This window comes from Chelonia mydas, chromosome 16 (assembly GCF_015237465.2).
Source record: "Chelonia mydas isolate rCheMyd1 chromosome 16, rCheMyd1.pri.v2, whole genome shotgun sequence".
In the NCBI taxonomy this organism is placed as follows: Eukaryota; Metazoa; Chordata; order Testudines; family Cheloniidae; genus Chelonia; species Chelonia mydas.
The window spans coordinates 12,721,997-12,748,105 of NC_057857.1; the positions used below are offsets into that span (position 1 = coordinate 12,721,997).

At 42.5% G+C, this 26,109-nt stretch overlaps 1 protein-coding gene across 7 annotated transcripts in view; it reads left to right on the forward strand.

Moving 5' to 3' along the window:
• Positions 1 to 26,109, forward strand: part of SPTAN1 (spectrin alpha, non-erythrocytic 1) — a 71,810-nt gene that overhangs the window by 24,706 nt on the left and 20,995 nt on the right. For 4 of the 7 annotated variants that reach the window (XM_037880043.2, XM_043530527.1, XM_037880044.2 and 1 more), the window contains exons 17-34: positions 4,512 to 4,755; positions 5,138 to 5,260; positions 6,134 to 6,351; positions 7,469 to 7,561; positions 8,036 to 8,170; positions 9,044 to 9,192; positions 10,481 to 10,540; positions 13,023 to 13,221; positions 14,521 to 14,625; positions 15,453 to 15,473; positions 15,933 to 15,968; positions 18,087 to 18,134; positions 23,097 to 23,188; positions 24,337 to 24,481; positions 24,592 to 24,773; positions 24,953 to 25,052; positions 25,274 to 25,471; positions 25,606 to 25,752. In XM_037880043.2, the coding sequence (XP_037735971.1) occupies positions 4,512 to 4,755; positions 5,138 to 5,260; positions 6,134 to 6,351; positions 7,469 to 7,561; positions 8,036 to 8,170; positions 9,044 to 9,192; positions 10,481 to 10,540; positions 13,023 to 13,221; positions 14,521 to 14,625; positions 15,453 to 15,473; positions 15,933 to 15,968; positions 18,087 to 18,134; positions 23,097 to 23,188; positions 24,337 to 24,481; positions 24,592 to 24,773; positions 24,953 to 25,052; positions 25,274 to 25,471; positions 25,606 to 25,752 (2,295 nt within the window). The remainder of the gene's footprint in view (positions 1 to 4,511; positions 4,756 to 5,137; positions 5,261 to 6,133; positions 6,352 to 7,468; positions 7,562 to 8,035; positions 8,171 to 9,043; positions 9,193 to 10,480; positions 10,541 to 13,022; positions 13,222 to 14,520; positions 14,626 to 15,452; positions 15,474 to 15,932; positions 15,969 to 18,086; positions 18,135 to 23,096; positions 23,189 to 24,336; positions 24,482 to 24,591; positions 24,774 to 24,952; positions 25,053 to 25,273; positions 25,472 to 25,605; positions 25,753 to 26,109) is intronic. The other 3 variants (XM_037880045.2, XM_043530529.1, XM_043530530.1) reach the window with 1 other exon arrangement.

A 26,109-nucleotide genomic window follows, 5' to 3' on the forward strand; every position in this document is an offset into this window, starting at 1 on the left:
GAGCATTTGGAAATGGACTATGAGCCTGATTTATCACATGTGGGGTAACTTCAGCCTCTGCTCCTTCAGGAGACATTAAACAGTTCCGCACCTTGGTATATCAAATGGTGTCCGCTTTAATTCTTCCCTGCCCTGTCTGCGGAAGAGACTGCTCTGCTGGTGTTTGATATACTTGCTACTTGGAGGAGTAGAATATGCCTACCCATTTGGATGGTTTGCTACAGCTAGCTAAATCTGTGTGAACCACACCTGTTTCTAAGAAAGCAGACCAGTTGTATCAGATACCCTCTGAAGGGTTTTCCTATTTGCATACCCACCCTGTCCCTAACCACTTGTGGTGGCTGTTGCCAGTAACAGGGCTAGATCTAGATTAGCGCATTCCACTCTAGCTGATGAAGAGGGCAAAAGAATTGACTTGTTGAGGAGTAAGGTGTTCTCATTGTCCCTCAATATTAGGATAGGGAATTATCAAGTGGTTATTGCCCTTTACCAATGCCATGTATGGGAAAAGATGACTTTATTTTTCTAAGACTTGCCAAATGACAAAAGAAGGTTGGCGAATGCCATCTTAATAGAAAACCCAGAATGCAGCCAGACATGCTCAGGGCCTCTTTTGACACTTCAGACTCTTGCTGCCAGAATATTGGCATCTGCTGTGAAGATCAGGAGAGAAGCTTGGCTCCATTCCTCCTCCTTAGCTATGGCTGCTAGAACTAAGCTGGGGGATCTTGCTTTTGAAGGGGAGGGTCCATCCTGGACAGTGACTTCAAACACGTCAACCAAGGGTTTGGGAGCACATCTGAATAATTTGAGAGTTCATGGGAACTGGTCCTCTTCAGGAGAGATCCCTGCATATCAATATTAAGAGCTCTCAGGTCATTCCTCCCTCATCTGCAATGGAGGTTTGTGCAGGTGGAAACTGACATTACATCAGCAATGTATTACGTCATAAGTGGAGTGGGGGCCCACTCTGCTCCCCTGTGCGCAGAGGCTATAAGACTATGGTATGTGACAGGGTCGGGCCAGATGGCTACAGGAGAGTGATAGAAGGCAGATACATTAGCCCCAGGTTAAGTAGGTCCCTTTTCCCTGGGTAAGGTCAGGGAAGGTTCCAGAACAATCAGGAACCTTCTGGAAACAATTAAGACAGACAGGCTGATTAGAACACTTGCAGCCAATCAAGAAGCTGCTAGAATCAATTAAGGCAGGCTAATCAGGGCACCTGGGTTTAAAAAGGATCTTACTTCAGTTTGTGGAGCGTGTGTGAGGAGCTGGGAGCAAGAGGCACTAGGAGCTGAGAGTGAGAACACATACTGTTGGAGGACTGAGGAGTATAAGCATTATCAGACACCAGGAGGAAGGTCCTATGGTGAGAATAAAGAAGGTGTTGGGAGGAGGCCATGGGGAAGTAGCCCAGGGAGTTGTAGCTGTCGCACAGCTGTTCCAGGAGGCACTCTAGACAGCTGCATTCCACAGGGCCCCTGGGCTGGAACCCGAAGTAGAGGGTTGGCCCGGGTTCCCCCCAAACCTCCCAACTCCTGGTCAGACACAGGAGGAGTTGACCTGGACTGTGGGTTCACAAAAACGGCCAAACTGTGGGCTGCCGTGAAGTTCCAAGGCGAGCAAATGTGCCAATAAGCGCAAGACCCGCCAAGGTAGAGGAGGAACTTTGTCACAGGTATTAGTGTATTTGTCACAACATTCATCCTGTAACTCATCATCTAGTGAGGGAAAACAATGTAGTTGTGGACCACCTCAGCATGACCCAGCTCTCAGATGAACAAACAAAAGATCAGTTGGTTCACACTGTATTTTCCAGCTGGGGTCAATTAGAGGTGGGCTGTTCACAACAAGGGTCAACAGAAAGTGGTGTTGTCTTTGCGGTTCCAGAGTGGGCAGGGACCGTTGATCCCTGTCAGATGCCTTCCTTCTACACTGCGGGAAGGGCTTGTTGTATGCTTTTCCTCCATTTCTGTTGATTCAGAAGGTAGTAAGGAAGATGCATCAGGATAGACCAAGGATGATACTCATTGCCCCATTTGGGCCATGTCAGTGGTGGTTTACTGATTCTTTAAGTACATTATCTAACATAGTTAAAAGTTTGTGGGCCATTTCCACATATCGTATTCTAGTTGATGGTAGATCTTTATTTGTTCATAGTTCAGTTAAAAGGTTTATGAGAGGGTTATCAAATGTGAATCCCTCTGTTACAGATCCTGTCCCTTCTTGGGATGTCAACTTGGTGTTGGCCATGCTGCTAAAATCAACCTTTGATCCCCTGGCTGAGTGTTCCTTCTACCACTTATCTATCAAAAGAGCTTTCTTTATTGCCATCACATCAGCTGGGAGAGTGAGTGAATTGAATGCACTTATGACCGACCCCACCTTTCACTTCTTGGCATAAGGACAAGCTAGTTCTCAGATGTGATCCGAGATTTTTACCTCTGTGATGTCTGATTTCCACATTAATCAGACCATTAATTTGCCAGATTCACCCCTCCCACCCAGGCAGCACTCTGATTGAGGGAGAGGGGTTACAGTTCTTCATACTTTGTATGTTAGAAGGGCTGTAGCCTGTTACCTGGAAAAAACTAAGTTTTCATAAATCATCTAGATTGTGTCTTGTGCCAAGAACTTGGTGTGTACAGTTTTTGTCCAGTCTGTTTCTCGGTGGATTAAACAAAGTATTACTCATTGCTACACACTGGCAAAAGTCCCTGTGCCTGCTGCATTCCACTTGAGCTGTGATACTTCCTTTGACTGTCTTAGGCAGGTACCAGTTGCTGAAATTTGCAAAGCTGCAAACTGGACTTCTATGCACACTTTCACGATGCACTGTGCTCTGGACTCTGCTTCTAGGGGGATGCAGAATTTGGCAAAGTGGTGCTTCAGTCTGTTCAACTAGGATTTTGTTCCCTCCTCCAGGTTAGTTTTAGCACTGCTTATCAATCTGTCCCTTAAGTGGGAATATGCAGAGCCACTCAAAGAAGAAATGAAAGTTACTTACTTGTAACCGGAATTGTTCGAGATGGCTCTGCATATTCATGCTTCACACCTGTCTCTGTCAGAGTCCTTGTTGTTCTGTGTCTCTGGCTTTGCGGTGGAAGGAACTGAAGTGGTGAGGGTGCTCCGCCTCCCTTTATAGCATTACCCTCAGTGCACTGTGAGTGATGCTAAGTGGAGTTCAGGAGCGCGCTAGTTGATGCTGCGAGAAGAGGTTTTTATTATAAGGCACCACCAACCCGGGAAGTATCCATAAGTGTGAATATGAAGAGCCATCTCAAAGAACTCTAGTTACAGGTAAGTAACCTTCATTTTTACGTTATTTTTTTGAAGTAACTAAGAGAAATGCAAAAATCCAAGAAGATTACTAACTGTTCAGACTTGTTGAGAGCACAAAGTCATTCTGTGGCGTGATACTTCCAAGATCCATTTATCAGTTTAAAAAGGTGAATTGCACCTTATTTAGTAGATAACTATTCAAAAATGCCTAATGCTCTGGGTGACGTTAACTCTCATGTTCATTCATGAGGTGGCTATTACTGTCCATTTTTTTTTCATTAACTCAGACAATACACAAATTTAGTTACAAAAGACAGACTAAAAATTCCAAAACCAAAGACTTTCAGAGCTGAAGACAATCCTAGCCTCTGTACATCATCTTTAAAAGTTCAAAACACACAGCAAGGAAACTCAGTAACGTGCAGATTCCAGTAACTTCATTAAAACTTGCTTAATATTAAACTTTTATTTAAATTTGCTGAATACCCCTGTTGATCTGACTTTTGGGAACAGTCAATACATTTGTAAGCTTATTGGAATTTGGTGTTTTCCTTTTGTGTAGTATATTGTGAGTCTAAAAATCATACACCTCTGAAAAATCAGACTTGTTTACGTATGCTATGAATAACCCCTCACTGAGATTGTTGTTGTTGTTGTTGTTGTTATTGCTGCACCTACATGTTCTGACTGAGATGTGGGGGGTGGTTCCAATGTATCTACATTCATGCTGTGCAAAGATATATAGTAAGAGACAGAGACTGCCCCACAGAGCTTCTAAATCTAAATAAGGCAAGACAGGCAAAGGGAGAATTATTATCCCCATTTTACAGATGGGGAACTGAGGCACAAAGAAACTAAATGAACTTGCTAGGGTCAAACGGGAAGACGTGGCAGAGCCAGGAATTGAACTGAGATCTGTGAATTCTGAGTCTTAGGAACTTAGATCTGTTGATTCCCATAAGATAATCCTTCCTCTCTATTAAAACTTAAACTTTTCACTCAGCTGTTTACTCTTTGTATTTCTTTCTGCTTTTAGGCAGTGAAAATAACTAGTTGATTTCTCATCCAATTTCACTTTGATTTTTCTCATCCATTATCTCAGTACAAGGGATAAGCTAAAGACTGAGAAATGTTACATAACAGACTGGCCCTGCAACTAACAAGAATAATCAAAGCCTAAAACATCCTGGAGAATACTGATCTAATACCATTGCTAAATTACATTTTAGGATCGCATTGATGGCATCACCATCCAGGCTCGCCAGTTCCAGGATGCTGGACACTTTGATGCTGATAATATCAAGAAGAAACAAGAAGCTTTGGTGGCTCGCTATGAAGCTCTGAAGGATCCTATGGTGGCTCGCAAGCAGAAACTTGCTGACTCTCTTCGCCTGCAGCAACTGTTCCGTGACATCGAGGATGAAGAGACCTGGATTAGAGAGAAGGAACCTATTGCAGCTTCAACAAACAGAGGTTGGTACATCCTCATCTTTGTGCTTCCATTTATTTTAACTGGATAATTCTGTTGTTCATTGCCTATGTATCTTTACAGAATATAATTTGGGACTTTCTAAAATGTTTATAGCAGGGTTATTCATGGCATTGGTTTGAATTACAAATCTATTGTTACAGGAGTTGCTGCCCACGATCCCTTTATTATTGATTACTTTGTGAAGTTTCTAACTTTTTATAGGGCAATTAATTTTACACAGTAATAGATTCCAGACCTACTCTCTGACTAATCATGCAGGTTTCAGTCAATGCATTTCATGCTAGAATCTTTTTATTTAACCTATTGACTTCAGTGACTTTGAATGATCTCATAGGTTAAGAAATATACTATGATCTCTTTCAGGCAAGGATTTGATTGGGGTCCAGAACCTGCTAAAGAAGCACCAAGCCTTGCAAGCAGAAATTGCAGGCCATGAGCCACGCATTAAAGCAGTCACCCAGAAAGGAAATGCCATGGTGGAAGAGGGTGCGTCTAAATATTTTAATCCTTCCTAGTTCAGAAATTCAGTATTCTTTTTTCACTTTATATCCTCTGGCCCTATACAATTGCCTCTTTTTATGATAGTTTGCATGTGCATAATATCATCTGCCAGTGGGATTAAATAACCGATTTTGATTTATCACTGTCCTTCACATGGAAATACATGTATGTTCCTGGGGAAATCCATATCTTCTATTTAACAGATTTCCATCCGCTGCTGCTAGTCACCTACATATTGGTACAAAGTAATTGTCACATTAAACCAATGAGCTGTAATTTTATCCTAATACATGGCTCCTAGTATTGTCTGATCTTTGCACTTTTTCCTTTGTCTCATTTTAAGGTACTACCTTTAAATAATAATCAATGGTGATGGGAGCTCTGTAGTCCTGCTATTAGTGATATTACATTTACATTAGTATTTCTTAATTCAGCAATCTAACTAATGTACCCCCTCTTTTAAAATTCAAAATGCCTTTTCAAATCAGAGTCTTTTTCTGATGTAGAAACTCAACCATTGAAAGAACTGGCCTTTTCCTGCATCACTGTAAACAAATAGAAAGGAAATGATTAGGGCAGGGTGTGCTTTGTCTTCAATGACTCAAATGTTCCTGGCCCGATCTGACAGGAGAAAACAGTAACTTCCATTCAGTGGCAAAAGGACATTGCCTGCCGAAAGGCAAACTTGGACTAAGCTTTGTGTGCTAATGAAAACCATTCAAAGTAAGGTGGATAGCTTTACATAAACCGGACTTGTGTGATTAAAAAAAATGCAGGTCATCTTTCAGTCCCTTCTGTCATTTATATGTCTATAAATAATGTCTCCAAACCCACTTTTCCTGCTGTTTCATTATTTAGGACACTTTGCTGCTGAGGACGTGAAAGCTAGATTGAATGAGCTAAATCAGAAGTGGGAATCACTGAAAGCCAAGGCCTCTCAGCGTCGACAAGATCTAGAGGACTCCCTGCAAGCCCAGCAGTACTTTGCTGATGCTAACGAGGCTGAATCCTGGATGAGGGAGAAGGAGCCCATTGTGGGCAGTACAGACTATGGAAAGGATGAAGACTCTGCTGAGGTGTGGTATTGTTGGTGGTTTGTTGCATGTGCAAAAAGTAACAGTGGAAATCTGACGTAGGATTGATAAAGATAATGAGTTGTTCTGCAGGTTTTAGTGTTTATGTGAAAGTGAAAAGGACAGCATATACAATAAGCTTCTTGTTTAGCAAATTGTAGTTGAGTATAGAAACAAGAGTATGTATTCTTGTTCTCCACCTCCATTAATAAAGTTCCCTGGGCAAGATGTTAGACTATCTAAAAAGACAGGTTTCAGAGTAGCAGCCGTGTTAGTCTGTATTCGCAAAAAGAAAAGGAGTACTTGTGGCACCTTAGAGACTAACCAATTTATTTGAGCATAAGCTTTCGTGAGCTACAGCATCCGATGAAGTGAGCTGTAACTCACAAAAGCTTATGCTCAAATAAATTGGTTAGTCTCTAAGGTGCCACAAGTCCTCCTTTTCTTTTTATCTAAAAAGAATTGTTATTCGCTTTGTTATAGGATTTTCATATTGTATGGAGGAGGCACAGGGCGTAATATCTCAGTGGATTGGTAATCGGATACAGTCTTTCACGCCTATGTCTTCAGTATGAATCTGCCCTTCAGTAGTTCATTAATGATATACAGCTGTGAGATGGTTTTCAAACCGATCTTTTAGTGGTATTGAACCAATTCCTAGTGGATGGTAGCTATATCACAAATGACACAAACTGGCACCCGTGGTGGTAATTCCAAAGCAATAGAAGCTAGCGACTTCAAGAACATGAAGTCTACACTGCTCTCACTTCCAGAGGATGGTATCCCCTATTCAGGGTTGAAGCACTTTAGTGGAGCAGTGTCAAAAAACTTGCATATCTGTTCTGTGGCTAAATAGAGGTCTTCACTCTCCAGAGCTGCTAGTCCTGCATTTCTCATGAGAACTGCATTCAATATATATTCATTTTAGTGTGTGTGTATATGTGTGTGTGTGTGTGTGTGTGTATATATATGTATGTGTATATATATATATATATATATATATATATATATATATATATATATATATATATATATATAAAATAATGTGTGTATATATAAAAGTGTAGAATCTGTGAAGTGGTTTTCTGATGTGCATGTTGCAATGTTTGTTTGGTTTCAGGCTCTTTTGAAGAAACATGAAGCTTTGATGTCAGATCTTACCGCTTATGGCAGTAGCATGCAGGCATTAAGGGAGCAGGCACAGTCATGCAGGGTAAGGAAAGATGGCTAATCATCTGTTTCTAAAACTCTTGTGTCAATAGAAACAAAGCTTATTATCATCAAGCATTATTGCTGAGTGCTTACAGCAGAATGTGTTTTGTTCTCAAATCTAAGTTAGTGATCTTCATCTTTATGTGCTCTACTGCTGCCTATTGTAATTGATAACAGGCATGTATGTAGCACAGATAGAAAACAGTTTTTTGTTGGGTTTTTTGGTTGGGTTTTTAAATGAAACTGTTATAGCTGTTGGCCTTGTTTGCGGGTTTGAATGTAGAAACGGCACCCAAATAAACCTACTTCAGCACTATCATCAGTTGCTAAATAGGAATCCTTTAATACACTGTGGCATTGTAGTAGGTATAATTAAGGCTGCAATACTTTGTAGAACAACTTTATTAGTTACATTTTGACATTCAGCAGCTTTTATTGTGTAATGCATTTTTCTCTTTCCTCCTCTTCATGGTAGCAACAAGTTGCTCCCACAGATGATGAAACTGGGAAAGAGCTGGTCCTTGCTCTCTATGATTATCAAGAGAAGAGTCCCCGGGAGGTGACAATGAAAAAGGGAGACATCCTCACACTGCTCAACAGCACCAACAAGGTAAACTCTTTCCTGCCAGGATTCTGTACTGCCTGGTACACTTGGTCTTATAAGCCCTAGTGAGCTTTTTTGTTGTTAAACAGCACTGTCATAGCATAGTTAAATCATTTACATAGTCATTCTGTGCTTCCATTCCTCCCTCAGTTCTTTGGCACCCCTCTTCAACCTCCAGAGGCTCCACCCCTCTTTTACAACCCTTATCACTCTGTTGTATCCAACAACTTCCTAAGTGAGACACTTCATTCTCTTTATATCCCATCACAGTTCAGCATTCATTGACCGTAAGAGCTCATGGTTGAGAGATGAAGCTATTCTTTTCCTGCTCTACTGCACTCCTAGTCCCTTCTGGCGAGGGGGCAGAGAGCTTGGAAATCAAATTGGAGATTCACCATGGTACTGCAGAGGATTGTTACTAAGAGCAGGTTCAGTTTAGTATCTAAGGGGGCCTCTGAAAAGCTGTGTGCTACTCTTGCAGAGGGGTGGATTTTATGGTAGGCCTCTTCCGTTTCTGTTTGTTATCCATTAGGTCACTAGACAGATTCTTGATGGCATTTTTGTTCGTTGTTTTTGTTTGTTTGGTTGGTTTTTTTAATTGAAATAAAAACAAAACATTTGTGTTTAAAGTCTAATGGTGTTAATGCACGAATCCAGGTACCAAAAATCCTGTGGGCAGAAACACTCACAGGACTGTCCTCGTGCCGGTGAGGTACACTGATGAAAATATGTGGGTAGTGGTAGTTCTCTTGTGCTGTTCAGGTGTAGCAGTAGCCTCCAAGCAGTTACAGAAGTTGCTTGTTTTCAGTTTGTGGTTGTGTATCCATGTCACCTATCAAGATGAACATGTAATCAAGGTTGTATTTTCCTTTCTTTCAGGACTGGTGGAAGGTAGAAGTGAATGACCGTCAGGGTTTTGTACCAGCTGCCTACGTGAAAAAACTAGACCCTGCCCAGTCTGCATCCCGAGAGAACCTACTCGAGGAGCAGGGCAGCATAGCCTTGCGGCAGGAGCAAATTGACAACCAGTAAGATCTAATTAACAGGACCTAAAACCAGTCGTAGCACTTGCTGGGTTGGCCAGTGCCTCGCTTTTACCAGGTTAGGTAGACGTCCCGTTAACATCAGTGGCTAGTTGCATTAGAGCTCACAGCGTTGTACTTTTACAGCAGTAAAATGCTTTTTTTTATTGATCCTTGTCATTCTGAATTCTAGATTCTTCTGCTGCTTCTCCGGGTTAACTGTACACATCATGAAAATTGAGCTACACTTACTGTCTAACTTTATTTTCCGTGTTTTTGTTGTTGTTGTTGTACCTAACAACTTAAACTCGTTGTTGAATTATTTCTGTCCTAAGCAGCATTCATCTTTGTAATTATAACATCTTAACATGCAATTATGTTTGAGACACCTTCTTAAATCTGATTATCTGAAGTACAGTACCCTCCATATACAGGACTGGCCTTGGGCAATTAATTGTTTAGGGGTCATGGCTGTTTGGTTCTGGCTTGTTGCAGTTTTTCAGAGACAAAGTGCTGCCACTCTGCACTATGTGAGCTAAAATCTACCTGCATAAAATTTTAATTTGCTATGCAGATGAAGAAAGCTGCCTGAATGCTTGGTAAATGCCTCTCCTACAGCACGTGGTAGCTATAGATTAGCTTGAAGCAGAGCAGTAGAGGATAGGTGTGGGCTACAGGCTCATCTTATCAGACTACTTGGAAAGGAAAATCTGTAAGTTGTATGCTCCCTCCCAAGTGTTCTCACAGTTATGCTGTCACTTATACAAGAATTCACACCCACTCAGTTGTTTTGAGACACCAACTATTAAATGTGTTTGTAAATTATTGGCTTTGTAAACTGAGAATGAAAACCTGTGTTTTTTAAAATTATATTATACTGTAATACGTAGTACATACTAGAGGGAGGAAAGAACGCAAGGTTCTTAGATAGTAATAAGTTCCTGAACAGTTTGATATGTAACTCTAATATATGCTTGCACACTGCTTCTGAGACCTAGAAACTAGGGTGCCTTATTTTGGAATCCATTCTGAACTGAATGGCATGATCGGGAAGTGAGATGGCCCTGTAGTGAGAGTTCAACTGTGCTGCTGATGATTTCTTTACGTGATTTGCACTGATTGATTTGCTTCAAATTTTGCTTTTGAATGGCACCTAACTTTCTCCATTTAAATGTGAATTCTTAACCTTCATCTCCCACCACAAATGACCCCTGGATGGAGCTGCTGCTTTCATTATTTTTGTTAATCTAACTAATTTTTGCATGCTTTTGCTGTGCTCCCTCTGTCTGTGCAGGACTCTCATAACTAAGGAAGTCGGCAGTGTATCTCTACGTATGAAACAGGTCGAAGAACTGTGAGTAGGATTCACCCCTTTCTAAACCATGCTGTCTCCATACTAGTTACCTGTTCATTCTCCCTTTTTCCTTTCCTCCTTTGGGAGTGCTGCTCCAGAGGGACACAGGGAAGCAATACGTGCAATGTAGAATAGTCTTAATTTGGCACAGGATCTCTGACAGCTAGATAGTATTTTATCTTGTTGGCCACTTCTGTCTTTGCTAAACTGGAGGTGCTGTTATTTTCTACCAAGTTAAAAAGAATCCTGCAGTTTCTTAGGTGTATGTAAAAATGTGATCTGTTTATATACATACATGAACGTGTGTGTGTATTGGAATACAACATATTGCATGTGAATGGCTTAGAATTATTCACAGACACAATTAAAATAATCATACCATTCACAAAGGGTGATCACGCCCTGTTATTTTGCTCCATAAAAGTTACGTTACAGGCATACAGGAAGGTTCCTCACTGTCATAAGACTAAGTTAAAATATTCTGTTAAAACCTGCTGGAACAAATGTACTTTGCCTTGAGCTCTGACAAACCGCCAGAGGAAGCATGTTCCACAGGTGACTGCTCTCGCTTGAGAATGCTCTGCCACCTTTCCTACAGAGTTTGTCTCAGGCACCCACAACAGAAACCTCCTAATCACTCTTAATTGTCACAAAGTAGTTGAAGGAAAATCAGATTCTAAGGGAATTAGATCCCAGGTCATTTATGGGCTATATAATTATGCTTCCTAGTTCCTGAAATTGCACCCTGAAGCAAACTTTTATGGTCAGTGCAGGATATGACAGTCAAGTGCTATGGGCTTATGGCAGCCTATCCCATTCAGAAGATGAGCAGCAGCATTCTGCATGAGTCTCAGGTGGACTCAGTCTCAGCCAGTTCACTTCCTTCTGACTTCCAGTCTTAATCCGATACCAAGATGACAATGGTCTCATTGAATTTAAGTTTCATGAAAAGGACACATGTAAGTATGGACATTGTGTATTGACACTGGAGCCCAAAGTGTCTAGCTTTTCTCCAATAGCTTTACATAGACATTGAATAGGAGAAGTGACAGAGTGATACCCTGTGTAATCCATCCTATTGGGAAGTAATTACTCATTATTCGCCCAGTGTGCTTTTGGTCTTAGGAATGAAACCATTGCAAGGGTGTCCTGTTCACCTTTGTTTGGTGCTGCAGGTGACCCAATGATATCTCATAGTATTAAAGGCTGCTAATTTAATCAAATCAGAATGGACACTTTCCTTCTACCTGTGGCTTGAAGATCAAAATCAGTCATGGATATTAATAGTCTCTCTACTATACGCAAGCTTGAAATCTGATTGAAGAAATCTGAGGAATCCAGAGGCTGCTAGAGCTGCCCCATCACCAGAAGATTTGAAACAGGATGGCAATTAGAGAAACTTTTAGAGGTGGTTTTTCCAGTAAGGATCTAACCACAGATTCCTTAAAATGGTCATCAAGTTTGCCCTCCCAAAAAGAAGCATTCACAGTCCCCCAAGACTTCTCTGCTGTCTGTCACCAGCCATAGCTTGTAAAAGGGCTCCAAAGACCATCTGTATCCATTGCTTCCTCTTTGTTGTATGTTGGAAATATTTAGACTTGATTGCGAGAAATAAGTAGAAGACATTTACCCACCCACCTACCTGTGCTTTTCAAATAATTGCACAGTATTTCTGTATATAATACTTGTTCTGAGAGATCCTAATCCCTTAGGCAAAAATATTAATTTGCTTTGGTCTTTTAAGGCATAGGAAAACTATGTACCTTTTTTTAAGCTGTTGGTATGTCTTTAGGACCTAATTCTTGTTACATTTATCCTAATGTAAATCAGGAGTAATTCCACTGTAGTCAGTAGGAATCACACAGATGTAAAAATGGTGTAAGTGAAATCAGAATTAGGCACATTTCTGTTCCACAGTTGAAAATCTTTGCATTGCAAAAGGAGGGGGAAAAAAAGACAAGATCACCAGGTATTCATCAGATTTTGCACTGAATAACAGGCAGGCAAGAATCTTGTGTCAGGCAGCTGTGAGCCAAACAAGCTGTGGGAAATTGATATACTAGAAGAAAACCCTTTAATGTGGTGTTTAGCATATTTCATGCATATGTTTGATATAGTTGCATGAACAAAATATAAGGTAGGATAAATAAGTAAAAGAGCTTATGTTGTATGCAGCTACCCCTGCGTTGCTGACCTGCATTCCTTATCCTAAGCTGCAATTTTGCTTTGCTTCTCCCATCAAAAAAGCCTTGTATGTGGGAGGTCATGGTTCAGTGTCGTGATCTGTGTAGTATAGAAACGTACAGGGTTTACAGCTACATGATCATTGTCTGTTGTTGTGCAGAATGATTTATTTGGCAGCTCCTTGTAGGGATTTCCTTCATCGCTGGTGCTACTAGTCCATTTTTATCACCTTCATGTACTATAACTCTGTTCAGGTGAGATCTGATGGTCTCCCACCCTCCCTCTTTGTATGTTCCAGATATCACTCTCTTCTTGAGCTGGGGGAGAAGCGCAAGGATATGCTGGAAAAAAGTTGCAAAAAGTTCATGCTTTTCCGTGAGGCTAATGAGCTGCAGCAGTGGATCAATGAGAAAGAGTCTGCACTCACCAATGAAGAGGTGGGGGCTGATTTGGAGCAGGTTGAGGTACTGCAGAAGAAATTTGATGACTTTCAGAAGGTAGGTTATTATGTAACCTTTTATGTAGCACAATAATTCTACATCTTCTTGTCATCCTTCAGCTCAGATTCCTGATGAGGTTTCCATGACAATCCCTTCATAGTTTGGTATAGTTCTGCTAAGACACAACTCTGTGAAGCAAGCAAAGCATTCAGTTTATTTCTGCTGGATCTGCTGCTGGAGACCCCATATCCACACAGCCCAAGCTGGTATTCTGCTACATGTTATCTCCACCTATGTAGCACCAGAGGAAACCCTCTTTTTATTTAGCATTTCTGAACATGGAACCTCCTGCACTGACTGTAGGTGCCACTTTTACGACTTCCTCTATGCTGAGTATGCCATCCAGACAAGGAAGCTTCCCCCTCCCTTTGTTTAAAGGCAGAGTGATCAGGCACTCTGAACTGCACAGTATTCTTTCTACAAGACATGAAATAATAATGGCCTCTGCTTTGAAGAGGAGGTGATTGGTTTTATTTTTTTTTTTTTCTCCACCCACCATTGGTGAGTGTGTGACATTGGCTGAATTTTGCCTTGCATGAGATGTAAAAGAGCTTTAAAATGTTTTCCCTCTTGTTCTGTGAGACATTGTGCATAGAAGTGCTAGGGGCTCTGGACTAATGATTTGGAATAACCGGTGATTCAATATGGGCTGTATTGCATTTACAGCTTGAATGTTAAGTAACAAGCAGTCTGAGCTGGCCTAACTTTACAGGTGAGAGATGGGTGCCAAACACCTTGATGTCTCTGTAATAAACTAACTGACTGAACTTAAAATATATCCCCTTCAAGACTTCAGTGCCAGCTCTCTAGTATAAGGAAGTAGGTTTATTCTGAAATATATAACTTCCCCTTTTCTACTTTTAGTAATCTATTTAATGAGTTGTTATGGGGCCTGAAATAGTGGCCTGTATCAAAATCACATCTTGAGTCATCTCTTCTAGTGTATTTATTCAGCACAATAGCTGATCATTTTTTAATCTTCTCAGTAATGCAGTTTACATTAACGTTTTAGTCAATGGTTTTAAAGGATATATCATTGCTGTCTAGAAATTAACTTTATTTTAGTGTGGGAAAACTCCAGTAGTCCAGTTCTTTAATCCATTGACACTGGCAGTTGGGATTTCTTGGCATAAGACTCTATGCATTGTAGATCCACTGATGACTGGAAAGGTCAAAAGGGCTAAATCCCTGCTGTTTATAAATTGGATACCTTTTGATGCCTCTGATTGACAACCTTATCGCTTTGTGTTTTGCTTATATAAATGTTCATGCTGTGATATTTACTGTTCTGTGCAGGATTTGAAAGCCAATGAATCTCGTCTGAAGGACATAAACAAGGTTGCGAATGACCTGGAATCGGAAGGGCTGATGGCAGAGGAAGTACAGGCAGTACAGCAACAGGTCTGTGTGTGTTTGTGGCTTGGTCCGCTGCCATTTTATAATAAGAGACAGAAGGAATTGGTTTTGTCCTTTCTTCTCCTGTTTTTCCATCTGTCCTCCACTTTTGCAGCTGAAGATTTTTATTGCTTCTATTTCGCTACTTATTCTTTTTTCTAGATTGCTGGTTGTCTAAAAGTGGCATCCTAAAGTGGCTTTGGTCAGCAGGGTAGCCTTTAGGTCATTTCATTGTAAATAGTGCTATAACGTACATCTAGATAATATTTAATTTTTTTAATACTTGGAAGTTCTAAATTAATAGTATGTGGATTTTCCATGACTAGTAGTGATGCTTTGGGTAAGTCATTTAATCTCTCTGCCCTTGTTTCTACATTTTTGATAATACTGTTAGACCTTACAGAGGTGAGGATTAGTTGGTTAATGGAATAAATTCACTCCACTGTTCATGCAGTTCTTTGAAAATTTAAAATGTAATATAAAATGCCAAAGTATTATTAGCTTTTGCTTGTGTAAATAATTCTACACAATATCGACAATTATAGCAAGAGCACCGAAAACACTTGTTCCTTTATAAATCCTGAGATAATGTGTATGCTATCCCATAACTCACTGTGAGTATCAAAACTCTGCCACTTGTGCTGCAGGTGTTTTTTGATTTGAGCATGTTCTTCAGCTTGGTAGTACACAGAGGGTCGACGTAGCAGAATACTTTTGCTTCCTCTTTGTCGATTACATTGTTCATCCCATTTCCATCCCTTTCCTCAAAAAGAATCAAATCTTTCTAGATTTCCTTTTACAAAATATCATATCTATTTCCTTTTCCCTTACAGGAAGTCTATGGCATGCCCAGGGTGAGCATTGTTATGATATTTGCATGCTGCCTTGCAGAAGCTTTAACAGGAGGAGGATTTGGACATACAGAAGAGAAGATTTTGTGACTGAGATCCCTTTTGGGTCATAGTTCATCTCTGTCTCAGAACCCTCTTTCTTGATAATGGCTTTGAAGGGAAACACAAAAATTCTCTTACCTTCTTCAGCCAAATTATCTTTTTGATGCATTCATCCTCTGATACATCTCAAGCCAGTAGCCAGCTCAATGCAGGGTAGCTCATGTGGCCCTGGCATATATTTACCACCATGCATTTTTTAAATTTTTAAAATAATTAATTATGAAAGGATTATGTGCACATAAATATCTTAGAGATTTAATCGGGTGTCTTGATCCTTGAAAATTTAACATGGTGTTGGTTAACTTCCATTTTCTGTGTTTTCTTGATGTGTCTAAAGTTTTCCCTTAATTCTTTAAACAGGATGAAACTGATTCCAAGACTGCATCTCCTTGGAAGGTGGGTCTGACTATTGGGTGGCACATCTAACAGATAGGAAAAGTAATAACATTCTTGCAAATTGCATCATCTCTTAGGGCCTTGCATCCTTCTATCACACAAACATTCCTTTCCTTACGAGTAGTAATAGAGTGCTGTCCTGGTCGCTTTTTCCAATAATCATGTCATTTCACAGTGGACAGATTTTTAAAATGCACATTATGAAAAATCTGTGGAATAATCAGTCGAAATTAACTGATGTAATTATCCCGCACACTGTGTTAAAATATAAAGCTACTATATAGATGCTGCTGTCTCAGAGGTAATATTAACAAAAAAAAACCACCCTCAAATTTCCTCATGTCTAATCTTCATTACAAGTATGCACACAACGATGAACAAGGTAGCATGTCCTCAGCAAGATAACACTCACTGTAGAAATCTCAAACTGCACTTTATATATAAAACCAAAGTAATCAGTTTCCTTTCTGTATAGCAAAATGACATTTTCCATTTGACAGTCTTTAATAGAGGACTGATTTCCACTTCTGTACAAAGATGATTTGCAGTTCAGATCTTTTAACTGACAATATGGCTCTTGGTGGGAAGATGACAGTCTCACTGTGAACGATTTGATGAATCTTGCCCATATGCTCAGGGTTTAGCTGATCGCCATATTTGGGGTCAGGAAGGAATTTTCCTCCAGGGCAGATTGGAAGAGGCCCTGGAGGTTTTTCGCCTTCCTCTGTAGCATGGGGCACGAGTCACTTGCTGGAGGATTCTCTGCTCCTTGAAGTCTTTAAACTACGATTTGAGGACTTCAATAGCACAGATATAGGTGTGAGGTTTTTTTTGTAGGAGTGGTGGGTGAAATTCTGTGGCCTGCGTTGTGCAGGAGGTCAGACTAGATGATCATAATGGTCCCTTCTGACCTAAATATCTATGAATCTATGATTTAAGCTCCCCTTCCGCTGTACAGTGTGAACGAAAGAATGAATTCTGTGAGCAATCCATCAATGGTAGAAGAAAGAAGATTTTTACATTCTGAAGGAGAGGAGAGGATTCAGTCAATTATTTTTCCAGTTTGTTTCCACTAGCCTCAAATGTTTTCTTAGCCTTTCAGGAATATTTTAATTACTTGCTGGGATGATTTTTGTCAAAAATTCAGTTAAACTTAAATCTGTTTAACACTTGTCATTCTCAGTGCATATTTTATTTTTAAAAAGTTTCCATTTGCAAGAGTTGTCTTTTCAGGTTCTTTGCCTTTTCAACCCTCATTAAGGCGGTGGCTCTTCTTTAAAGGAACACTATCAAGATAATATTTATACACATTTTTAAATTACTGTGGTCTGTAAAATCTTAAGCTGTTACAACTGATTAAATTTTAAAAATATGTCTTTCACCACTTACTTATATGCTGATTGAAATACAAAAAGCAATCTAAAAATACAAAATCTAATACAGTAGAACCTCAGAGTTACAAACTGACCAGTCAACCACACACCTCATTTGGAACCGGAAGTACACAATCAGGCAGCAGCAGACATACCAAAAAAAACCTCAAATACAATCCAGTACTGTGTTAAATGTAAACTGCTGAAAAGGGGAAAAGCAGCATTTTTCTTCTGCATAGTAAAGTTTCAAAGGTGTGTGTATTAAGTCATTGTTCAGTTGTAAACTTTTGAAAGAACAACCATGATGGTTTGTTCAGAGTTATGAACGTTTCAGAGTTACGAACAACCTCTATTCCCAGGGTGTTCATAACTCTGAGGTTCTACTGTAAAAAATTAAGAAGTTGGTTCAATAAAAGATATTACCTCACTCACCTTGTCTCTCTAATATCTTGGGATCAACACAATTACTGCAACACTACATACAAAAAGCAATCACTTGTCTGAGACAATGATGGGTTCACAATGCTGTAGAAGAAAATGTACACTAAAAATTTGTAATTGAAACATATAAAATCATGAACATTTCTATTCATCCTACATGTTGTAAAACCTGTTTTTGGCCAAAACTAAGTTGTGTTGGGGTGTCTGAGGTTTTTGTTAGTATGGAATGACTCTTGATTGCTAGGATAGAAATTTAACTGCTTGATTTTGATTTTTTTGCTATTTCTGCTTTTTCCTCATATAGTCTGCACGTATGATGGTGCATACAGTGGCCACCTTTAATTCCATCAAGGTAAGAGTCCAGTTGTGGTTCTTCTACTCACTGAAAAGTAACAGCTTTCTCTCATCACCTTCTTTTGTGTTCACCATTCTGCCTCCATGTTCTGTTGCCCTTCATACTCTTTTAAATAAACATGTTAAGATAAATGCTAATTTACAGCATCTGCTTCTCAGAATGCAACAGGGGCTTTATGCACATACATACCATAAAATTACCTGCTTTCACATTGCAGGAGAAATGCTTATAACTTGCTGTATAGTTCCTTGAACTAGTGCATTCTTCTGTGATCAAAGTAGCAAATAGAAATCCAATGACGTTTGTGGACAACTTGCAGTTAGAAACCTTCAGTTATGCTCAAAGATAACTTTGGCCTTCCTCCTAGTTCATTTCTCACCACCCACTGTTCTCTAAGTAGTTTGCTTATGTGCTATTAAAGCACGAAGAGTAACATTTTTAGGAAGACTACCATTTCTACCATAATCTTTTTAAAGTGGCAGTATTCTGACTATTGTCCGTGGACTGCCAGTGTTCCACTGGGCCTTTTCAGCAGATCTATAGAATGAAACCTTTAGGGAGCCAAAATGGAGTGGCAGCGGTGGTGGGAATCACAAGAGGATTTAGCTTCTGTAAAGAAATCTGTGGAATGAAAAAGCTGGGGAACCATGCTTTAAATGTGATCCTCACCTGAAAATAAATCTTCATAGGCCCTTTTTCCTTTTGTTTTCTTTAAAGAGAATTTGAAGCACCTTTTATACCTTAAGAAATGTAACTATACAAGCACAGTTAGCAAAATATTTGAAAATAAATCTTTATTGGATTTACATTTCACATCATGAAGATCTTCTTCGAGTGCTTGCTCATGTCCATTCCATATTAGGTGCGTGTGCTCTCCACAAGCACCGGTGCCGGAAGCTTTTCCCCCAGCAGTATCCATAGGGGACCGTCTCTGGCACCCCTTCGGTTGGCGCCCACATGGTGCAGTATAAGGGGTGCTGCTGGCTCCCCCCACCCTCAGTTCCTTCTTGCCGCCAGTGACGGTGCTGGAACATCTGCTGCTTTGGCTAGCATTGTTTCGTTTTCTGTTCTTGTGAACTTTGAAAACCTGTAATATAGTTGTATATAGTTAGTAGTTTCTTGGTTACCCGTAGTAGTAGTTCTCAACTTTTTGTTAGTCCCAAACGGAACTCAGGCGGGGGACAGGGCATGCCCCGGTCCCCAGGCTTTAAGACCTGTGATAGCTGCAAATGGCCTATGCCCGTCAGCGATCCACATACCAGCTGCCTAAGGTGCTTAGGTTAAGGGCACATAAATGTCAAGTTCTGTATCTGCAAGTCTTTTAAACCTAGGATGAAGGAGGAGCACGATATCCATCTGAAAGTGCTCCTAATGGAGTCGGCACTTGCTACGGCACCAGAGCAGCATTCTGACTCTGCATCGAGCACCACGGCCTCCGTGTGCAGTGCTCTGCTGGCACCATCCACAAGCCAGCACCGGTCCCCCTGGGCAGCTCAATACCCCCTTCAGGAAGTCAGGCCCCAGGTGAAGTCGAGCGGTGCAGCCCATTCCATGCTTCACCTGCGACCCCAGATAGCTGTGCAGGCCCTAGCCAGCTTTAGGTGCCGTCGACTCCCGAAGCTCTTTGAGCGGCTCAAGAGATCTGGATGCTCCCAGTGCCGCCCATACCGGCTCCCACGGTACCCCGGTCTCAGGGAAGACCCGCGTTGGGACCTATGCAAGTGTCCCCGCCTCAGCAGTACCGATCCCCATCAAGAGGAACGTCATGCCAGCCTTTGCCTGCTCGAAGCCGTCATGCCTCAGGACTGGAGAGGCAGGCTCAGCGGAGCCCTCTTTGGTCCCCGCACTGGGGGTACCTATCAAGGGACTTGAGGCGTATCTCGCCAGTAGATTGGCACAGACCCCCTGAGGCATTTGCCGCCCGGCAAGAACTCTGGGACCAACCCTGTCTGTCTATATGGGCCCGGGACCAATCGGACACCAGAGATCGCCGGGCCATCATTGCCTGTCTCCAAGAAGGAGGTCACCCTACTCAGGACGATCCTCCTGGCAACTGGCCCATAGTAGCTCCCAGTCCCGTTTGACATCCTGGTACCGGTCGAGTAGCGTGAGGCATGGATCGCTGGGTATCCGACACAGAGCTGTCGGTCCTTGAATTCCTGACCAAGACAGTCTCACTTGGACAGGTCGGCTTTGGGACGCATCGATCAGCACCGGTTGGACAAGAACGTGGTCACCCGGTACTGACTGCTTTGCTGGTAGCTCTGGCTTGGAGCAAGGTTCCCTGACTGCGGGACAAGCCCAGGTACTGGCGGTGCCGACTACATTATCGGCCCCGAAACCTGTCCCATAGCCCCAAGCGCAGTGACCGGCACCATGGTATGCATGGAACCTTTGGGGGTTCACCTAACCTTCCCAGGGTGCCCAATTGGTGTCGGGAGCCTCAGAGAAGGCAGTGGCCTCGGTATCCCATCCCCCTACAGTGCTCGAGGCTTCAGAGGATAAGACACCACATTTCCAAGAGGACCCAGGGGAGCAAGATGCTGGACCACCAATGGACGTGGAGGTTCCTGCGGCACAGCCTCGTCCGGCAACAACGAGGATGATGCCAATCACGGGGCCCCCTCACCTAGTTCCTAAGGATGACGCCAAAGCGCACCAGGAACTTTTGAAGAGGGTCACTTCTAACCTGGGGCTTCAGGCAGAGGAAAAGGAAGAGCCCTTGGAGTCTCTGTTTGACTTCCTTGGCTCCTGCCAGGGTGGTTCTACCCCTTCATGAAGGTGTTTCCAAAATCACTAATGCCCTGTGGCAGACCCCTTTTCCCTGGCTCCTATCTCTAAAAGGGCCGAACACAAGTACTTCGTGCCAACCAAAGGGCATGAGTACTTATACTCCCACCCAGCCCCTAATTCCCTTGTGGTTGAGGTGGTTAATCACAAGGAGAGGCAAGGACAGCGTGGGGCCACCCCCAAAAATAAAGACTCAAGGAGGCTGGATCTCTTTGGATGTAAGGTTTATTCATCTTCCAGCCTTCAGCTGAGAATGGCCAACCACCAAGCCCTCCTTGGCCAATATGAGTTTAATATGTGGCACGCCGTGGCCAAGTTCTAAGGGTCGCTCCTTGAGACTTCCAAGAAGGAATTCTGAGCGATCCTCAATGAGGGCACATCTGTGTCCAGGGCAGCCCTCCAGGTGTCGTCTGCTGCTGCTGCTCCCCTGCACCATGGCTTCCGCTGTCTCCATGCGGCGAGTCTCTTGGCTGCTCCTCCCTGGGTTGCCCACCAGGAGGTAATTGCAGGACCTGCCCTTCGGCAGGGCTCTATTTGCAGAGCAAACAGACAAGAAGTTGTAAGGCCTCAAGGACTCCCGCACCACCCTGAAAACCCTGGGTCTCTACATCCCAGCCCCGGCACATAAGCAGTTCAAATCACAGCAGCCTCAGGGCCACGGGAGCCAGCCTTGGCAGGATCAGCCCCATAAATTAGCCAAGGGTTACAAGCGCCACCTGAGCCACCCACCTCCACCCTCTGTCTAGTCGGGCTTGACCCGTAATAAGCAGGGGGCCAAACGGACATTTTGAGGGTGCGCCCAAGGGCGACCTACCAGACTAATCCCTGGATCCATCTTTCCCAGTGTTCTCCGACCGCCTTTCCTCCCAGTGTGGACCCCTATAGCTTTTTGGACCACTGGGTCCTCAACATAGTGGAACAGGGTTATACCCTCCAGTTCCTTTCTAACCCCTTCCCACCCACCTTCCCCATCCCTCTTCAGGGGTCCCTCTCACAAGAGTCTCATCTCACAGGCGGTAAAGGGGTTACTACAGCTGGGTGCAGTGGAAGAAGTTAATCTCAAGTACAGTAACAAGGGGTAACAAGGACTCCCTCTCCAATGCCTTCCTCCTGTCGTGGTCAGGGAGCCTGATGTACGCATTCCCTCCGATTCCACTCATCAGCAGGGCCCTGGCAAAGATCAAGAGAGACCAGGCGCAGGTTATCATGATCGCCGCGGCGTGGCCTTGCCAGCATTGGTTTGGCACACTCATGAGCCTGTCAGCAGCCACTCCCTGGACGTCCGGAGGGCCTTGGTTTTTTACTTAGAACGTACCAAGCCTTTCCGTAAATCGACTCAACTCTTCATTGTTACAGCTGATAGGATGAAGGGTCATCTGGTGTCCTCGCAGAAGATTTCCAATTGGATTACCTCGTGCATAAGGACCTGTTACGACCTGGCGGGGGTTCCACTGACGCCCGTTGTCAAAGCCCACTCGATGAGAGCTCAGGTGTCTTGGTCAACCTTCCTGGCGCACATCCCTATCCAGGACATCTGTAGAGCCACAACATGGTCCTCTGTCCACATGTTTACCACTCATTATGCCATCACTCAGCAGGTTAGGGACAACGCTGGGTTTGGCAGAGCTGTGTTGCAATCTACACATCCGTGAACTCCTACCCACCTCCAGGGGTACTGCTTTGGAGTCACCTAATATGGAATGGACATGAGCAAGCACTCAAAGAAGAAAAGACAGTTACCTTTTCCATGACTGGGGTTCTTCGAGATGTATTGCTCATGTCCATTCCATGACCTGCCCTCCTTCCCCACTGTCAGGGTTTCCAGCAAGAAGGAACTGAGGGTGGGGGGAGCTTGCAGTGCCCCTTATACCGTGCCATGCGGGCGCCACTCCAGGGGGCACCAGAGCCGGTCCCCTATGGATACTGCTGAGGGAAAAACTTCTAGCACCAGTGCATGTGGCGAGCATGCACACCTAATATGGAATGGACATGAGCAACACGTCTCGAAGAACACCAGTTACGGAAAAGGTAACAGTCTTTTTTGTCATTTTAGTATGACCTGGAGTAACAAAGCTTTCTCTTTTAAACAAGAAATAAATACATAACATTGTTTTAACCTGTCATCAGCAGGTGCGGTGATGAGGCTTCATTTCCATTTTTCCCTTTCAGGAACTAAATGAGCGCTGGAGATCTCTGCAGCAGATGGCAGAGGAGCGAAGCCAGCTGCTGGGCAGTGCCCATGAAGTCCAGAGATTTCACAGGTAAGGAGCACACTGCCTCAGGTACATCACATAATGTTTTAGTGGTAGTTTTTACATGCAATTTTTGTTCTCAGTTTAATGTGAAAACATTTAATTTTAAGAGAACAAACACCAGCTCATATAGGGCCTTGTCAAATACCCATTGATGCTTTCCATCTGCTTCAGTGGAAGTTGGACCAGGTCCATGGTAAGGAGCAGTTCTCTAATCTGTGGCTTGCAGTAAAATTTTAATTAAAAAATTGGCCACCTTAGTTTTATTGCTGACAGAGGCATCTTGTGGTACCAGCGTGTCACTATCCGTATGGAAGCCCAGCGTAGGATTCTGCCTTAAACCTTTATCTTCAGATCAGTGATATTCTTTAAAGGGGTTGTAATGCTCCAACCATGCTGTGCCCTTTCTCTCTCTGGAACTGCTATCATGAGCTTTCTCTTCTCTCTTCTCCATCCCTTTGCCAGCTGGCTACCACACACAGGTGCAGCTTCTCCCTTCAGTTATTTGGCACAGCTGATAGCAGGCTTCTAAACATTTTAATTTCACTACCCACCACATCTGTATCTCACGGCTTCTGCTTTGTCTGAACTTACTGCCACCAGCACCATTCTTACTTCCGTGGCTAAGACGCTGTCAGCCCAACAGATGCCAACGTTTTGCCCCAACCTCCTCCACATCTCTCATTAATTTCTCCTGCTACGTTCATTCCTGAAAAGGAAAGAATATCTTAATCCAGGTCCAACAAGAACTCTATGTATTCCGTGTCTGCATTCACTAGAGAGAGGAGAATTTCTCTAATGGTTACAGCACAGGAGTGTGAGAATTAGGAGGTCTAGATTAGTTTCCTGGCTCTGCCAGAGATTGCCTTTGTGATCTTGAGAATTCACACTACCTCACAGGTGTAATCTGAAGCTTGATTTATTAAGTGTTGAGATTCTCAGAGGAAAGCTTATTATTGAAGGGCACTAAAAATTCTGATTTTTAAATGACACATATTCTTTCTTACCTCTGAGAGTTTAACTTCCACTTTAAAACAGACAATTAAAAAAAATTTGAAGTATTAGATACTTAAGACCTTATGGAAACAGGCTACCTGGAGTTTGATGAGACTCTAGCATGTCGTTCATTTCAGTGTTTTTCCTTTTTCCCCAACCAGAGATGCTGATGAAACAAAGGAATGGATTGAAGAAAAGAATCAGGCATTAAATACAGACAACTACGGGCATGACCTGGCCAGTGTGCAGGCCCTGCAGCGCAAGCATGAAGGCTTTGAGAGAGATTTGGCAGCTCTTGGAGACAAGGTCAGACCAAGAGACCAGAACACATGGGTTACTTGCTTTCTGTAGCCGTAATAATGGTACTGCAAAAGAGGTTCCTGCCTTTCTTCTTATTCCTCCTTCTTTATTGCTAGGTGAACTCTTTAGGTGAGACTGCTGAACGCCTGATTCAGTCACACCCAGAGTCTGCTGAAGACCTTCAAGAAAAATGTACTGAACTGAACCAGGCCTGGAATAGCCTGGGGAAACGTGCCGACCAGCGTAAAGAGAAGCTTGGGGATTCTCATGACCTACAACGTTTCCTCAGTGACTTCAGGTAAAAACTAAACTGATCAAATCCCTGGTCCCCACTGTTAGTTTAGTTATTCAGTCCAAGCCATATGTACTTAAATTGATATTTGTTGGAGAGGTGAAAGATAACTCATTTCCCTAATCAGACTTGCTGCAAGAAAAAAACAAAACCAAACCATTTTTTGGTTGCTTTTATGGTTACAGGGACCTCATGTCTTGGATCAATGGAATCCGGGGGCTGGTATCCTCAGATGAACTGGCAAAGGATGTGACTGGAGCTGAGGCTTTATTGGAGAGACACCAGGTATGTGCAAGAGCCCTCAGCATTTTTCTGTAAGTGTGAACATTTGCTGTTAAAATCAGTTTTATGTACTCTGTTAGTAAACCAGTTCAACAGTGGTTTTTTGAGACTCCTCATGTATATTTCCAAGATGAGACTGATAAAATCATTTCCTCGCAGTTTAGCATTCTGTTTCTAGTTATTAAACCTCTTTTCTCCCCTTCCCCCCCCACCCCCCCTTACAGGAACATCGCACTGAAATAGATGCCAGGGCTGGCACTTTCCAGGCATTTGAGCAGTTTGGGCAACAACTCTTGGCTCGTGGACACTATGCCAGCCCAGAGATCAAGGAGAAACTGGATATTCTAGATCAAGAACGGGCGGACTTGGAGAAAGCCTGGGTCCAACGTAGAATGATGCTGGACCAGTGTCTAGAACTACAGGTACTTTGCTGCCTTTTTTTTTTTTTTTTTTTTTTTTTAAATAGTATGCTTTCTTAAGGAAATTTTTATTTCACTCCCACCAGTGGGCCATACTCACTGGCTAGTCTTCTCTTACCTGTGTTCCTTCTCCTTAGCTGTTTCATCGGGACTGTGAACAAGCAGAAAACTGGATGGCTGCCCGGGAGGCTTTCCTGAACACAGAAGATAAAGGAGATTCCTTAGACAGTGTGGAGGCTCTCATCAAGAAACATGAAGACTTTGATAAAGCAATCAATGTCCAGGTGAGGGATGTATCCAAAGTGGGGGACAGTTGTTCTATTTTATTTTACATTCAGCTCTTGAAAGCTTCTTTTAAGGTCAGCAGGATATGATAGATCTGATGTTGGTGATGTGACTCTAAAGTTTAGAACCCTATAAAGATTTGTTCTAAATATTTAGCAGGTTAGAAACTGGTTACAAAGATGAGAAATAGCTACTATCACTGCAGATAAGGGGTTTGTTATTGATTGGCTATGAACATGATGCAATAAAATAATAGGTATTTACCTAACTAGGGTAGCATGAATCACAGTACAGCAGATTTCTTGTGAAAAGACTAAGTGATTTAATGGTTTGTATTGGAAGTCCTTAACACTGAA